The sequence below is a fragment of the Thrips palmi genome, unplaced genomic scaffold (genome assembly GCF_012932325.1).
Source record: "Thrips palmi isolate BJ-2018 unplaced genomic scaffold, TpBJ-2018v1 HiC_scaffold_3, whole genome shotgun sequence".
Taxonomy (NCBI): Eukaryota; Metazoa; Arthropoda; class Insecta; order Thysanoptera; family Thripidae; genus Thrips; species Thrips palmi.
Window position 1 is genome coordinate 4223562 of NW_023144630.1, and position 16544 is coordinate 4240105.

The window sequence follows — 16544 nt, forward strand, 5'->3', positions numbered from 1 at the left end:
AACGCGCCACAACAAACAAACAATGCGTCGGCACTTCGGCCTTGCGTCTGGTCGGGCAGCCCGGCGCGGCGTGCCGTGTGGCCGTGTGTGCACAGTCATCGAAATTCTCCAGTCGGCGCGCGCATTGCTTGAGCATTGCTTGAGCGCCGTTTCTTGCAGGTGCAATCATGCTGTCTTGGAAGCTGCGCCTGTCCCAGGAGTCGAACCCGGGCCTTACATTCGCTTGCAGCGCGCACCCAGCTTTGCCACTTACAGGCAAAACTTCCCGCTAGTGTGGCGAGGGTTGCGGCCGGAGGGTAGTCCACTGGTTTCCCTCCGCGATCTGGACATGGCGGCCGAAATCTTGCCCCGTGGCGATCGACGAGCACCTCGAACGGCTGCTGTAGGCTGCTGGCAGGGAAACTTGTTCCTACGAATGCCCCCCTCGCGTCGCCGGCACGCCGGCACGCCCAAACAGAAAACAAAAACATTAATAAAACCAGTTCTTCGAGCGCGCCTTTTGACAACTCCTAGGATCACCTTTGCTTCTCACACCAGTGCTAGAAGTTGGACGAGGGCTTTTTGTCGGCATCGGGACTACACTGCATCACGCGGAAGTAATTTTACCATCAGCACCACGATCACCACCGCCTTCTCGGTCTTCACCATCACCACCGCCTTCTTGGTCTTGTGCCCCGCCTTCTCCCTTCCCCTTTCCGTTCCAGCCTGATGACTGGGCCACTGGGCGAAGGGGGAGAGCCGGCCAGCCCGTTCGCCGCGTTCGCCCGACTTCGGGGATTTCGAGTCCGGAACGGGGCAGGGCGAGGGCGAGGGCGGGGCGGGGAGGGGCGGGGCGGGCCGGCTGGCCGGCGTGCCCGCGTGCTCTGCTCGTCCGCGTGCGCGCCCGCGGGGCGGGGCGGGGCGCGGCGGGGCGGGGCTGCCGTTGAGACCGTCGAGACCACGACGCCGTCGCGCGGCGGCCAGTCCTGCATCTCCCCTGTTGGCCGCCGCCTAGAGCGCCGCCCCGCGCCATCGCGTCGCTGCTCGTCGCGCGTGTCAGATCGGGCAGTCACCGGCAGTCACGGGCAGTCAGAGACAGTGGCTAGCGCAGCTAGTGCAGCACTCGGAGCGCGGGGCATGGCTGTGAGTATCGCGGGACGGGCCCTCCAAATCCCGAGCAAAGACAACAACAACAATATCGAAAGGTTGGAGTGATTTGTGCGCGCCGCCGAGGAGCTACACTGTGCGAGTGACGTCGACGTCGGCAGACCTGTGGACATCCGGGACTGGTTTGACGCCGCCGTCGGGAGGCGAACCCGCGCCGCGGGCGTGCCAGGACATTCCGCCGAGACGGTGCTTCGACGCTCCGTCTCTGTCGCACCCCTACGCGCCGCCCCATGAGTGCGAGAGAGACGGGGAAGTCCCGCTTGGGGTCGCGACCCCGCCCGCGCCCCGTCAGCATCCAACCCTTGGGCACGACAGGTCCAGGTTGAGGCCTCGGCCACCTCGGCCATCGGTCTGCTTGACGGTCTCGACAACCGCCCCGGGGATCGCGGGCGGTCACGGGCATCGCGGGCGGGGACCACTCGTGTCTCGCCGCCTCGCCACCCGCCGCCGGTTCGGCGGTCAGTAGTTTCGCCCTCGCGGACCAGAGCACTGCCGGCCGTGCGAAGCCAAGCCCGCCCTCCGCGCAGTGTGCCGTTGCCGCGAGTGTTTTGACGAGCGAGCTTCAGGTAGGCGGCGCGCTGTCCGACTTGAGGCACTCACGGGCGACCCGCGGGCTGACTCCGAAGGGCCGCTGCGCCGCCCCGTCTCTGTCGCACTCACGGGGCGTGCCGTAGGGGTGCGAGAGAGAGGGCGGCCCTGCTTAGCGCCGTGCCGCTTCCTAATCGGCCGCGGTGGGCGGGGCGGCGGGGCACAGTGGGCCAGAAGACCGGTGGAGGCGGCCAAAGCTCCAGGCGCGTTTTGAGCTGCTGAGTCGCTACAGAGGACTCGAACCGAACGTGTGACCCCACCAATGGATTCCTCGTTCGGAGAGCAATACATTGGTGGGGTCACACGGTCGGTTCGGGCCCCATTTTGCGACTCTGGAGCTCAAAACGCGTCTTGGAGTTTGGCCGCCTCCACCGGCCTTCTGGCCCACTGTGCGTGGCGGCGAGGCCCATTTGACTTGGCAATGGCTGCGCGGCCGATGACGCCCTCCTCGACCCGCAGGTTGTCCCGGCGGCATGAAGGACCTGGACGCGGCCGAGCACGCCGGGGACGCAGTGGACGCAGTGGACGCAGTCGGCGACGTGCACGTCGCGGTGGACGGCTACAGTGTGGTGGACGGACTGGTGCCGAGCGACGAGCTCGCTCACGGACACCTGCAAATTGAAGTCGGCGCGGGACAGGTGTACGCCGCCAACGGGCTCAACGGGCACAGCGGTCTCAACGGGCTCAACGGGCACGCCGCAGCCGTCGACCACGTGAGCCTTGTCATCGAGGAGGACCCGAGCATCACCAGAGTCAACGGTGAGTCTGCAACACTGGCAAAAAAAAAATTAAAATCAATAACACTTCAGAAAAAAAAATTTTTAAATGAGAGGGGCGTTACCAGGCTGGGAATGTGTGCCAACATCCATAAGTAATGCCATGTAAAGAGTGTAGGAGCCTGTGATTACTCGGATATGGTGCTTAAAGTTGAAATGCATGATCTGAAAGCTGGCAATGAGCAGTTATTTTTTCTCTCGACCGATTAGAGGCGTTTTCATGATCCGCGAGATCGGGGATCGAGGTATCGACCGTCGGAGTGTACCCTGGACTGGCTCACGAAACATGTTGGCTGCTGGTGTTTACCATAAAACAAAGTCCAAACCGGGATGTGCGCAGTAAGCTGGTTTGTCTTTCTTACCGACTCGCTACTCTTGTCGACTTTTTTTCGACACGTTTTCGGTGGCTAGTTTTGAGAGGCCGTCTTGATGGTCACTCAAAGTCACGAGTTGGAGAGGCAGCCGCTACACTGTACCCGGGGGTTCACACGTGCTCGCCACAAGACTGCGAATCGTTCGCACTTTTTTTCCGAAATGAATACATTTCCCTTGGTTATCGTGTGCATCGCTCCAAGGTTTCCGGTAGAGTCCCTGACACTCGCCACCGAGAGACGGACTAGGGGGCGTTGTCTCCCGCTTGCCATCATTGCGCCCCGGGGCTGCCAGTACTGAGTTGAGTTGAGAGAGCTGTCGGGTAAAAGTTGCATCCGCTCGGCTCACGCTGCACTGCGCTGCAAGGCCGTGCAGCAGCTGCAATTGGTCCTCGCGACACCGCCCCGATAGCAGTCGCTCCGTCTCTCTCGCTCTTGCGGTGCGTCCCACAGGGGTGCGAGAGAGACAGGGGATCAGTCTCTTCCGCCGCTGCGTCATTTTCTCATTTGGCACGCTCGCTGCAACCACTGCACTGCTACGTGAAGGCAAAGCCGAAGGCCTCCGGGGTCAGTGCGTCGGCCCGTCGGGTCACCCAGTCCCCTGCAAGCCTGCTGGGTCCCGTCAAAAGTCCAAATCCAAAGATTGTTTTGCAGGAAGACATTTTTAGCACCCTAGCTTAGCTGTCACATTGTACTGATTTCGTTCCGCTGTTTGAGTGCGATCGACGAAGAGTCGACGACACGGGGGCTCGCGCGCGCGCGCGCGCGTGTGTGTGTGTGTGTGTGTGTGTGTGTGTGTGTGTGTGTGTTGGTGTGTGTGCGCGCGCTAAGCGTGCGTTCATTGACGTAGGCGAAGTGGAGTACAGGGATGAGGTGCGGTGTTCTCGCAGTTCTCGCCACTCAGCGACTGGCAAAACAAGGCGCCGAGCCGGCAGCCTGGGAAACTGACGGGCCAGCCAGCCAGCCAGCCGCCGTCTGGTGTCAGGCGTGCCGTCTGGGCGCGCTCTCCATTATTTCGCAGGCGACTTTATTTCCTCTATCATTCGCGACTGTGGGGTGCCTGTCCGCGCCGAAGGCCACGACTTCAACCCTGCCAAACTTCGCGAGTGCTTTTAAAATTTGTTAAATTTTAAAAATTTTATATTTTTTAAATTTTTAAATTTTTTTAAAAAATTTTATAATTAAAAAAGAAATATTTAAATTTTTGTAATTTTTTTACATTTTTCAAATTATTTTTTTTAAATTTATAATTTAAAAAAGTTTCATTTTTTGAAAAAATTTTGATTTTTTTTTTGCAAAAATTTTTGGTACTGGTGACTAGTCATCTGTATGATCGCCTGGAGTCTCGCCTGGAGTCCTCCAGACTGCGCGCCGGGCGCGCTTCCGTTCCAGGCGTTTCCAGTGTGCGGCCCTGGAGCGCCTCCAGCGCGTCCTCCAGTGGCTTGGCATCTGCATCTCTGGCCGAGACCGAGCCGCTGCCCGACGCCCTGGCTCGCCCGGCTTGTTCCGCGATCGCAGCGTCGCAGCCACTGCAAGGTCTAGGCCGCTAAGCACAGGCCGCCACCAAGGCTCGCCTCGGCGCGCGCTATGACCGCAGCATACACTCACAAACAGCTGAGGTTTGATCACGCCTCCGCGTACAGTGCTGTACTCGGCTGAGCTCACCTAGAGCTGCCCGAGAAATTGCTGGCAGTTTCGCGGCCATGCCGATTTTGAAAAGTGCTTGTTGCCAGGCCTCAAAATAAGGCGTCTCAAAATTTTTGAGAGAAAAAGAGAGTTTAACTTTTTTGGGCGTGTGCCCGTTCCGTTTCGCCTTCCTCGAGTGCGGCCGGCTGGCTGGCTACATAATCGATCTGGAACTGGACCCGCCGAAGGACGCATCCTCGATAGACCTTGTCCTTGTAACTAGTTTTTTTTCATTCCATCCATATACGTGCACAAATACCTGTATTTTTGAAGTAATATATTTTTAATCATTCTGATTGCTGTGCCCGTCTTCCCGCGCTGCCGTTGATAGTCGTTCCGCTTGGCCCGTTCTGGACGCGTAGAAACACAAGGCCGCCGAGAACATCGTACAGTGGATTTGCCAGAAGACCGATCCGAGACCGATGGAGGCGGTCAAAATCCCGGACGCGTTTCGAGCTCAGAGTCGCTAAATGGGACTCGAACCGAACGTGTGACCCCACAAATGGATTCCTCGTTCGGAGAGCCTGTTCCACTGTGCACCGTGAGGGCGTTTTCCGCGCGCTGCCCGGCCCGCCTTTTGGCGAGGGCAGGTTTCTCCCTCCCGATATTTTTGATGCCACTTTCTCGCGGTGGCCTTGCGGCCCTGTGGCCTTGTCCGTGTGTGGATCGGATCGGGGGTCGGCCTGGCCGGCCTGGTCGGCTGCCCGGCCGAGCGGCCGATCCACCGGACTGCTCCTCAAGCTCAAGCCCGTCCTCGTCGTGGTGCCCGCCCGCCCGAGGCCACGCCCGCAGGGCCGCAGCGCAGATTCCGAACACTCGCGCTGTCTCTCTCGCACCCCGAGGGACGCCCCGTGAGTGCGAGAGAGACAGAGAGTCTGCTGGGAACGAGTTCCAAATGACCGGCTCGCGATCAATCGACCGGGATCCGATTTTCCGGCGAATCGGCCTCCATCTGCTACTCTGTCGGACTCTGTGGGAAAAGGCATTAGCGTCTACACTTTTGCCGAGCGCAGTACTCGCATTAAAACGCCATCTTGTTCGCCTTGTACCCGTAAAAGTGTAGTGATTCAGAATATTAATTTGCGCCAGAGTGATTTGGGCTGCGTTCGCGCCGATTTCTTGACGGCTTGGCTGCCAGCTCGGGCCGCCGTGGCCGTCGCTCACCCTGGAGCCCGGAGCACGGAGCGCCCCGGAGACAGCGGTTTTGGCAGTGTGCGAAACCTTCAAGGAGGCCCGGCCGGCCCGCCCAGCCGCAGCTGCAGCCCGTTGCAGGCAGCCTGTCTGCAGACTCATTACGCAGCGCTCCGTCTCTGTCGCGCTCACGGCGCGCCTCGCGGGGGTGCGAGAGAGACGGCGCGACGAGCGGTCCTGGCCGCAGGATGTCTGGTGTGGGCTGGGCTGCAGCCGTAACCCGCTGCCTTTTCACCGGGCATGTAGTCGTTCCAGTGTGCAGGTCAGTCCGTCGCTCGGTCTCGAAAATGAAAAATTCGCAACGCTGGCGTCCTTTTTCCTGGCCTTATTTTGGAACTGCAAAACGCCAGCGACGGGGGGTGGGTGGTGAAACGTAGAGCGTCCTTTTCGTCCAAGTCACGGAAGTCACGGGAGCCTAGGAGACGGCGTCTAGGAAGGGTCTGCAGGGGGGCTCTCGCCCGGAGGTTCGCGACGTGCCCAGCGCCCGCGCCGGTTGGGCGGCCTGCTCGCCGGGCGTGGCCGGGCGGCGAAGAGCCGGATGGGCTGCCTACGTGGCAGGCGTGCCGGCCCGCCGCACAGTGGGCCAGAAGACCGGTGCAGGCGGCCAAAATCCCGGACGCGTTTTGAGCTCCAGAGTCGCTAAATGGGACTCGAACCGAGCGTGTGACCCCACCTATGGAATGCTCTCCTAACGAGGAATCCATTGGTGGGGTCACACGTTCGGTTCGAGTCCCATTCACCGACTTTGGAGCTCAAAACGCGTGTAGTGTTTTGGCCGCCTGCACCGGTCTTCTGGCCCACTGTGTCGGACTGCCGGTCCGCGGTGCCATGCTGGTGGTTGAGTCTCCGAGCGATGGCGTGGTGCCTCCATAGCACGCGAGTGCCGCCACACTGCGATGACCAAGCCACCAAGTGTAGTGGTCAGCTGGGCAGTTCTGCCCGACCGCCGCCGCTGAAAATTGCATTGTATTCCCGCGGATCGCGAGTTTGGGTTGGGTGCGCGCGGACGCCCGGCTTCCTGTCTCTGTCGCACTCAAGGTGCGTCCCGTGGGTGTGCGAGAGAGACAGCCAGCTGCGTGCGTTTAGGCCGTACTGGATCTCGCAACTGCGCTGCTTGGGCGTGCTCCAGAACGGCTTGACGAGACAGTGTGGTGGACAGCCGGTAGGCCACCAAAGTGACCGCGATTTGCGCCCCCCCCCTCTCTCTCCGACGACCAGGTTCGTGATAATTCATGCGAGCGAGTTGCCGGGGCTGAGCCGTCTCTCTCGCACTCGCGGTGCGTCCCGCGCGGGTGCGATCGGGCACTGCCAAGTCGAGCACCTGCCCGACAAGTGGAGTGGAGAGTGAAGTGTCGCGGGCAGGTCATAGTCCGCATGCCCGGCAAAGCCCTGCAGGGCGGCGGGGGGCGACTAGGTGCGACGCCCTGGACAGACCCGCCGCCGGCCGCCACCAACCCAACAGCCACAAAAATACAAAAACAAAAAAAAAATTATATTGCAGGAGTCGTATGCTAAAAAGGGGCGTTGAGGTGGGGGGCTGGTTCCGGTTTGCAGCGGCCGGCCTCGGCGCCCCGATGCCGCGGACGCCGGCGATGCCACAGCAGGCGATGAAAGACGCGGTCCTGGTGGACGGCAAGGTCGCAAGGAAAACGCAGCGAGGTGTGCGCGGCGGAGAGGATGAGGCCTGGAGTTTGCTTTGTTGTGGCATGACTGGGGCAGTGAGGACGGGTATCGAAAACTGCAGACAGACAGACGGACGGACGAACAGGCAAACAGACAGACAGGCAGACAGACAGACAGACAGACAGACAGACAGACAGACAGACAGACAGACAGACAGACAGACAGCAGACAGCGACCTTGATCCTGCCGGCGAGACGGGCGTGGCAATGTTGCCAACTGGACACGTAAACAATGAAAATAAAAACGTGAAAAGAGACCAAAAGTGGCGGCCTGATTGCGGGGTTTGCCTTCGCCGCTTCGCCTTCGTCTCGCACAGTGTACGTGCTCCTCGCGAGGAGTCCGGCAACGCCGCTTCTGCTGGAAGTTTTCAGCGGCCAGAGTCGTCCCGTCCCGCGAAAGACGACTTTTTCAAGAAAAACGGCGCGTGAAAAAAAAGAAGGAAAATGGTGCTGCTGACCTGTGGCGACCCCTGCCGGCTGCGGCTTGTGGCTTTGCCGGAAATAGCCGCGTGGAGCTGATAGATTCGGCTGCTGGAAACTCGAACCGATCGTCTGGGACTCGCAGCGGCGAGCGAGGGAAGTCCCAAGTCCCCGACGCGATGAGGCGATGAGGCGCGAGCGAACCGTTTAGCGACCCATGTCAAAGTCAAATAACCGCGCGAACGGAGGCACGCCGCGACATCCGCGACTCGACGGCGACCCCGGCCGGCCTTGGCTAGAGCCTTGGCTCACCTCGCAGTGTGGCGACGGGGGTGGTTGGCCGCGGGGCAGCCAGTGCAGCCAGTGCACCAGGACGCTGCCCTGGAGGCACGTATATCAGCTGCAAGGCCTTGACCCGCCTCGACCTACCGCGCCACACACCGCCACCGCCCCGCGCTGCTCGACTAGGAAGCCCCACTGTACCACTTCTCCAGCGTAGGATGACTCTGTGGCTTTTAGTGTATCATCACGGCCCGCGGCATTGGCGGGGGAGGGGAGGGGGTCGCCGACAAACCAGCGCCGGCTGAAAAGCATAAACGACTCGCGTTTTTACTCGCGCGTGATTAGAGAATGATGGCGTCTCTCGAGGTTTCTTTTGTCCGTCGTCGGCGCGGTGCTCGCGTGCTGTGGCTGACTGTACCGGCGACGGAGGCGCGGCAAGGCGGACTGTACCGACCTGCACGACGTGTACGACGCCCGGCGCGAGGCCCGGCCCGGCCTCTAGGCCCGGCCTGGTGGACGCCGCGGTGATACCCAACCTCACTAATTCCACGGCACTCGACGAAGCGCCGCCAAGCACCGCCAAGCACCGCCAAGCAGCCTCACGACCACGGCGACGACGGCAGCCATTTCCCGAAGGCAATTTGTACAGGCCGCGTCAGTGCTGCCTGCAGAAGGCATCAAATTTCCAGTGCCGAGGAACTTTGTTATGAAAAGCTGACTGGTAATGGGATGAACCCCCTCCCCTCCCCCGCGCCGTTCGCTCGTTCGCTCTTTGCGTGACTCTGGCGGCGGATGACCCATGAGAGAATTGGACGGAAAAGGGGGGAGGGGTACCGTACCGTGACTGGCAGTTCCGTGCCCGCCATGCCCGCCATGATCTGTTCGCGGGCTCGCGGGCCTGTGGCCGGGCCGGCCGGGGTCGCCATCAGCTGGGGGAGCGACGGAGTGGAACTTGTGGAACTTGTTGCCTACCTGCCGACCAGACACCCACCGGCCCAGACAGATGGGTAGACGGCCTGCCCCATGTCACCCCGCCAAGCTAACAACAACACAAGCAGCCAGCACAGCCAGGGCGGCGGGGTGACCTGGAGGTGACGCTGAGTCGTTAGTTCCGATTTGGCGGCCGCTGGCGGCGAGGAAGGCCTGAAGGCACCAGAAGGCGCTTAAAGGAGGCGATGCTATCGGGGCTCCGTTTTAGCCGTGTTTGTCTATCTCTGTCTCTGTCGCTCGGGCTGACGCGTCTTTGCACACAATGGCGGCTGACGCGGGCACACTGCTAAGAAATAAAGAGGGAAAAGAATTTGCTTTACATGTCTTTAAAATGGAGCGGGGCGGGAGACATTTTTAGACTGGCTTGCCGCACTCCGAGTCACGCAACAGAGATGCTGCAGCCTTTCGGATTTCCACTTTGCGGTTGCGAGGCTCGCGGCTTGAACCTCAATGAGGACTCAGCTGGGGCACTGGGATGGCGGCGGTACAGCGCCACATCCGAATGCCGAGATAAAATGTCAGAGAAAAAGAAAAAGGCGCATGCCTGGTGTTTGAACCCGCGGCTCGGGAACGCCCCTCTCGGAACTGACACAGTCCGTCTCTTTATCTGACCGGACGACCCCCCCCCCCCTCTCATTATCTCCTAGACGAATTTCGAACCGCAGCGTAGATCTTAGATGCATCGCAGTTCTTAATTCCTAAAACTAGACGCGAAAACGTTCCTTTCACTCTCATAAGAACCATAATCTTTTGGACCGTGCTCAATAATTATGTTTATCAGTGCCGAAGGCGGTCGAGACGCCAGCGGTATCGGCCAGACCCCTTTGCTCGTGTCGTGGGACCGCGGGTGGCCGCCACTGCCAAACAAACTCGAAGAAAGCAAGACTGCACTCTGTGTGCGTGTGTGTGTCTTTCCGTGAGAAGCGCTACGAGACCGACTGCTCTGCAGCGCTCTGTCAACCGGCGCAAAGCGATTCTGCGCATCTTTTACTGTCTCTCTCGCACTCATGGGCCGTGCGGTTTGGGTGAGAGAGAAACAGCGACGAAAAGTGGTGCGGAGTCGGTGCGCTGTCCACCGCGCCGGCCGGTGTCGTGGCATGAGAATGCGCCATTCGGAGAAGTGTACCCAGGGGTACAGCCATCCGGTGTACATTCATCGTGGAAGTACATCCATCGAGTCCTTAATAGCAATAGTAACACCGGGCCGCCGCGAGGGTAGGCACCCCGCCGGCACGCCTGCGTGACAGGACTGCCTACCCCCGGGACTGCAGGCGCGCTCGGCTCCGCGCCCCGTCGCCGTCGGACGGGGCATTCCCTTGGGCGCGAGAGAGACAGAGCGACGAAAACGGCCCTCGGAAGGGAGCAGGACGACACCCTTGGCTTGACCAGAGCCGGCAGCAAAAGTGAAGTGCCGGCAGCGGTCCTGTCCTGAGGTCGTCCTTGCTTCGTCTGCGGTGTCGCCGTCTCTCTCTTTCTCTCTCTCGCGCGCCGGGGGGTGCCTGGAGGGGGAGACCAGGGGGCAGGCAGGGAGGTGGTGCGGTAGTCCTGCTGTGCCGCGGCTCGCGAACGCGAAGTCGAACTCACTGCCGCTCTGGCTCTGACGCAGCAGTCTGTCTCTGTCTAGGGTCTGTGCCGAGCGGAGCGCGAGCCGAGCCAAGCGCCAGTCGCCAGGAGCAATCGGGGCGAAGAGTCGCACCGCCGTGTCTTGCGTCTCGTCTCGCCTTCCTCTTGCCGGTGTGAGTTAACGGTAGCCCCGCGGCACGGTGACGAGAGCTGTCGCGTTGCGTAACCGGCCAGCCGTCCCTCCCCTGCCGTCCTGCAGGACCCCAGCCCAGGACGTAAACATAACCTCAACGGTGGCGGGCCAGGCGGGCCAGGCAGCCTGTCGCTGGTGCACTGCGAATGACTGGGCTTTCCCCGGCAGCTCGCGCTGTCAAAGTGTGCCCTTGTGGTGCTCTTCGAGTGGCAGTGCTAGGGCTTCTGGTGTCACCGTCCATTATTGAACTGTGTGTGTGTGTGAGGTGCAGAGGAGAAGGGGAAGGAAGGGGAGGGGAGGGGTCCTGCTGCTACTGTTAGTTGGATGTTTTCATTGTGGATGAAATGTCAACACTAGTGCTTTCTCATTGCAGGATTTGACGGAGAGGAGTTTGAATCCATCAATATGGCCAACTACGCTGCTGTAAGTAGAAAGTCCATTCCCTGCAGAAATGTCGTAATGAGTGGTGGCATACTTTTTGTTCTGCATTTGTGTTGCAACATCTGCCAAATGACAGAACATTGAATCAGTTGCTATTTAATATTCTCAAATTTTCCTTACATAAATATTCACTTTTTGTACATTCCCAGATTGTGCAAAAGGCACGTGATGCCTTTGGAACTGGACGGACCTTGTCTTACGAGTTCCGAGTTAAGCAGCTCAAGAATTTACTGCGCATGTTTGAGGAAAATGATACAGATCTCATCAGCGCCTTGGAATCAGATTTGAGGAAGGCAAGTTTACTCAAATTTATTTAATGTGCCCATGTCCAGCTAATTCTTTTTAATGAATATTCTTTCACTCCGCTAATGCAGAGCAAACAAGAGGCCTGCATTATGGAAATTGAGATTTGCAAGAATGAGATTCGACAGACACTTCTTAATTTGAAAGACTGGATGCAACCAGACAGGGTATGTAGAAGTAAATTGTGTTGTTCACATTAAAGAAGCCAATCACATTGCTTTATTTCATGTCAAAATTTAATTCACAGCCTGAAAAAACTTTTGTGAATATGTTGGATGATGTTGCAATTTACAAAGACCCCTATGGAGTTGTTCTTGTCATGGGGGCATGGAACTACCCAGTTCAGCTAACAATTTGCCCCGTCATTGGAGCCATGGCAGCTGGTAACTGTGCCGTGATCAAACCATCAGAAATTGCAACTGCCTCTGCTAAGCTAATTGCTGATCTAGTCCCAAAGTACCTTGATCAGGTGAGTTTGCACTAATTTTGTTTTCTGCCATTACAAAGTTATGTTTTTTTTAGCTTGTATCTGACTCTATAATTCATTCACCCTTTTCAGGAGTGCTTCCCAGTTATCCTTGGTGGAATCCCAGAAACCACAGAACTCTTAAAACAGAAGTTTGATTACATTTTCTACACTGGTTCAACAACTGTTGGAAAGATTGTACGAGCTGCAGCCAATGAGCACCTGACACCAGTTACTCTTGAACTTGGTGGCAAGAGGTAGGTACCTAACATGATTTATTTTACTTAAATTTTGTGCCAAATGTAATTTTTTCAAAATTGATATCCTTTTTTTTACTTTCTTGTGTGCAGCCCTGTGTACCTTGATGGTACAGTCAACATGAACATTGCTGTAAAGCGTATCATGTGGGGAAAGCTGGTAAATGCGGGCCAGACTTGTATTGCTCCAGACTATGTGTTGTGCACCCGGGAAACTCAGGAAAAGTTTGTAGCGAAAGCAAAAGAGGTACTCAAGGAATTTTACGGAGCCAACCCAAAGAATTCTCCTGACTTGTGCCGCATTGTTTCAGACAAACAATTCCAGTAAGTTTGTTTCAGCTTTCATTAATTTTTCCCCAGTTTTGTTTAGATTTTCAATATGTTTCTTCAACTACTGTGATTTGCTACCAGGCGGCTGAAGGAGTATTTGAATTGTGGTAAAATAGTGGTTGGTGGTGAGGTGGATGCCTCAGACCGCTATATTGCACCAACTATTCTTGTTGATGTCAAGCCCACTGACAAGGTGATGCAGGAGGAAATCTTTGGACCCATTCTTCCGATTGTCAATGTTGAGAATGCATATGAAGCCATCAAATTCATCAACAGCCGGTGAGTGTTTGTTTTTGCTGTGAGGGCTATTATTCATTAATGGAGTTTTCTTTCAGGTCCAGTTTTCTATGTGACTTCTTTTGTAAACTTAAAGATTTTTGAATTTTTTAGACCCTAGGTTGTGGCTGAAAATAATGTACTTTTAGTTTCATTGGGGATCATTTTCATTGAATTTCATATTTTTGAAAATTCACTCATTGATTTTCCCTCCTCTCCCTCCCTCCATCTCACTCACAGAGACAAGCCCCTGGCATTTTATTTATTCACCTCTGACAAGAAAATTAGAGACTTGGTGCTGAAGCAAACATCAAGCGGAGGAGTTGCTGTTAATGATACTCTGATGCACTTTGCTGGTGAGTGACATTTCTGGTTTTACAGGAGTGTCTTAGCCTGGCCGATTTTATGAGGCACACTGTATGTAGTGCACATATGTTATTCCAGGTGTATTGGGGGTTGTGGTGAAGGTTTAATGTACATATACCCTGCATCCCTGCTAACCCGAGTTGAAAGCTGTATCTCAACTTGTTTCCACTCTTGCTTTAAAACAAAGAAAGTAAGAGACATGTGCACCTAACAACCTGTTCCTTCCCTACTGTACCCTACATGGCCATAGAGATAGAGGGATATGAAGGGGCTCTTGATTGAATTCCAGCTAGCCCACAGGTTTTGGCGATTTCTTTATTTCCTTTCACTGAGTAGAATAGCCTAACTGGTTTTCTGAGAACAATGAAGTAAGCTTTATTTCGCAGTGCTTATATTTTAGGATCACCTAGAAACCTTTCACACACTTTTCCCCCTAGTACTATAGGTTTGCTAATCATTCTTTGTACGTATTTGGTTGTAATTCTTACCTTTTGCTCTCCTGTGGATAATATAAATATGTTCCATGTGAAAGTGTGGAACTGCCCATCACGCAACATTCTCTCTGCACGCTCATCCTCTTGTGTATATTTGTTGATGCATCAAGTTTTGCAAATAACTTTTGTGTGGGGGAAATTTTTGAACTATAGATGGAGTTATGCAGCCTGGTGGTTGGACTGTTAAAATTTTGAGGAATTTAAAAATGTTGGAATGTGCCTGATGGTGATGGTTTTTATGTTACTGGTGCAGGGAAAAACCTTTGGCTTTGTACATTTTCTCCGAAAAGGGATCCGAAAAGGACCTTTTCTTGAAGAACACTACCAGTGGTGGCGTTTGTGTCAATGATACCATCTTCCATGCTGCAGGTTTGTAGATATGAAGTTAATGAATGCTTGAACACTAAAGTATTTTATAAGATACCTTTTGTAATTATTTAACTAGTTTCGTCTTATCAAACTTTTGTATGTAGTAACTCACTGCATGGTGCCTGCTTTACAAGTCTGGTTTCGGTTTTCCATAAGTTGTTATCTTGTTGCCCACCAGCTGAGGGCCTTCCATTCGGCGGCGTCGGCTGCAGTGGCATGGGTGCCTACCACGGCAAATTCACTTTCGACACCTTCACTCACCACAAGGGAACCCTCGTCAAGGACTACAACATCATTGGAGAATCCCTTGCTGCGTGAGTAGTCAGCATTTTCATGCATTCTCCTTTTTTGGTCTTTGTACATACTCCATCCTAATGGACTTGACTTTCCAGTGGACGGTACCCACCTTACTCCGAGAAAGGCTTGGCCTTCCTTCGTACATTAATGAAGAAGCGACGAGGCGTCTCTCTTGCATTCCTACAGTATGGTGCTGTATTTGGTCTGGGCATGTTGGCGATGTGGGGTGTTAGTGCTCTTCAGAAGGTACGACATCGTTAAACCTATGTAGTTCCAGCTTGACTGTCATTGTTATTTTCACTTAATGTGACTGACTGATTTTACAAAATTTATCAATATGCTTATGGTTGTACTCACCAAGTATTAAGGATCTTTTTGGAAATTTGCACTAGTCTTTTTTTAGATCAATGTTTGTACACAGTTTATTTTTGCCTTGCATTTATATATTTCTTAGTTGTGAAAATATAGTTGAAAGTGTAATCATTGCTATCTTGTTGGTCAAATGAAACATTGTTTTGTTTTTTAAAGACAGTAGTAGTATTATTAAACTAAGTACTAACTGTAAAACTTTTACATTTGAATAAAAGTAATTTTAATGGCTATTCTATTACCAGATTTCCTCCAAAATCCTGTCACATTATTTGGAAATTAGGTCTCCTTTGACAGAAATTTCCATTCTCTCTGGAAAATTAATAATTGGAGCATGTTTTATGGGTGGTGGAACTGTGTTTCAAAATCCCTTGACACTGACTAGCATTTCCCGTGGGATGAACCTGTCTTCATTATTCCCCTTTCTGTGCGCAGTCCCAGGAGCACCAGTAAGGGGAAAAGCACACCAGCCTCCAGGGGGCCTACACTGCGGCTGTCAGCATTCTCTCTAAAGGAGATGGAATTGAATCTGACCTCTAACTACCCAACAAGTTCTGCTGTCAAATATCTCTAATCAGTTTAACCAGCCCTTCCTTTGTTAAACAGTTGACAATGGACAATTTGTTACTGTGTTGCAGAATTTTAGTCAGATTTGTTAGGGTACGTGCTACTTGTGGCATATGCTGACAGGGTAACAACATCTATTTTGGTGCCACCTTCTTGTTTTAAGTTTCCTCATCTAAAACTATTCTTGCTTGTTCTTAGGTTTCTTTTTCTTTTCAAATTTCTGTCTTATTTTGTTTCTGTTAGAAAGCCCTTCTGCCTCTAGCATGTGCCATAACTTTTTTGTTCTTTATTTATAAGATCCTTCATTTTTGGCACTTATTTCGAAAGCAGCTGTGCCTCTAGATTACCTAAACCATAAGGAATGCTCTATTATTTTGTAAAGGAGGAAGGCGTTGTATGAGTCAATGAACTTTAAATGTTGAGCTAGCTGATCAATGCTCAACTATGCATGCATTTGTGCGGGCTATATTTAGTCACAATCTCTGCAAAGGTCTTAGTAAGGTCTTGCTTTTGTTACCTCATTATCATAACAAAGTACCTCAATCTTGCCCTTTGAGTATAAGATGTTGCCAACATTCCCTGGTTTAAAAGACAGCAATTGCCATTAGAAGTTTCTCCCCATTTTCTGAGGAGACATGAGCATGTAATTCTGTGTATGAAGTATACTAAAGAACTTTTACAAAACTTTGAGATTTTTGACAAAAATACAGCAAAAGGAATGTGTAGTGTATGTATTGTTGCCATTTGTTAACCCAGTGATGCGAGCACTATTGCACTTTCTAAATTTGTCCTTAAAGCTAGAGTTACTGCTGTGCCAGGCCACCAGGAAAAGTTGAACATTTGTATTGTTGATAAGATTGTATGTTTTAAATATTTTGCTTTAATGCTCAAAATATTATTGAGTGCTTGAGTGGTAGATATGTGTGATTGTCTGTCAGTATGGGACCAAAGAAGAATGTCTTTTTTTACAAGTTACAAATTTATTGTGTGTTTTATATTGGAAATAAATGCATTTTTACTCGTTCTTTTACTTTTGAATAAATCCTTTGGGAAGTTAGAAGACAGAATGGTTTGGATGTACAGGATTTGGCAGTCCGCAAGTCTGAGATGCAGGCCATACA

General features: G+C 53.7%; 1 protein-coding gene across 6 annotated transcripts; it reads left to right on the forward strand.

Annotated features, from left to right (window-relative positions):
- The first annotated feature begins 955 nt into the window (after nucleotides 1-955).
- LOC117647969 (aldehyde dehydrogenase, dimeric NADP-preferring-like) lies at nucleotides 956-16447 on the forward strand. 6 transcript variants are annotated; one of them, XM_034389994.1, is made up of 13 exons: nucleotides 958-1122; nucleotides 2194-2493; nucleotides 11262-11311; nucleotides 11479-11622; nucleotides 11704-11799; nucleotides 11880-12101; nucleotides 12192-12355; nucleotides 12449-12679; nucleotides 12767-12964; nucleotides 13202-13317; nucleotides 14369-14504; nucleotides 14583-14733; nucleotides 15292-15428. In XM_034389994.1, exons 2-13 carry the CDS (start codon nucleotides 2208-2210, stop codon nucleotides 15307-15309), a joined length of 1812 nt encoding a protein of 603 aa, XP_034245885.1. In that variant the 5' UTR covers nucleotides 958-1122; nucleotides 2194-2207; the 3' UTR covers nucleotides 15310-15428. The 6 variants fall into 6 exon arrangements, with proteins under 6 accessions (XP_034245890.1, XP_034245885.1, XP_034245886.1 ...); XM_034389995.1 differs by lacking the exon at nucleotides 13202-13317 and adding an exon at nucleotides 14075-14190 and having other exon boundaries at nucleotides 959-1122; nucleotides 15292-16447; XM_034389993.1 differs by lacking the exons at nucleotides 958-1122; nucleotides 13202-13317 and adding exons at nucleotides 1627-1712; nucleotides 14075-14190.
- The last annotated feature ends 97 nt before the right edge of the window (nucleotides 16448-16544 follow it).

Coding starts and splice junctions, on each gene's coding strand:
- LOC117647969 (XM_034389994.1), top strand. CDS start 2,208: ATGAAGGACCTGGACGCGGCCGAGCACGCCGGGGACGCAGTGGACGCA. Junction 13,318..14,368: donor TACTCTGATGCACTTTGCTG/GTGAGTGACATT, acceptor GTTGCCCACCAG/CTGAGGGCCTTCCATTCGGC. Junction 14,505..14,582: donor ATTGGAGAATCCCTTGCTGC/GTGAGTAGTCAG, acceptor TTGACTTTCCAG/TGGACGGTACCCACCTTACT.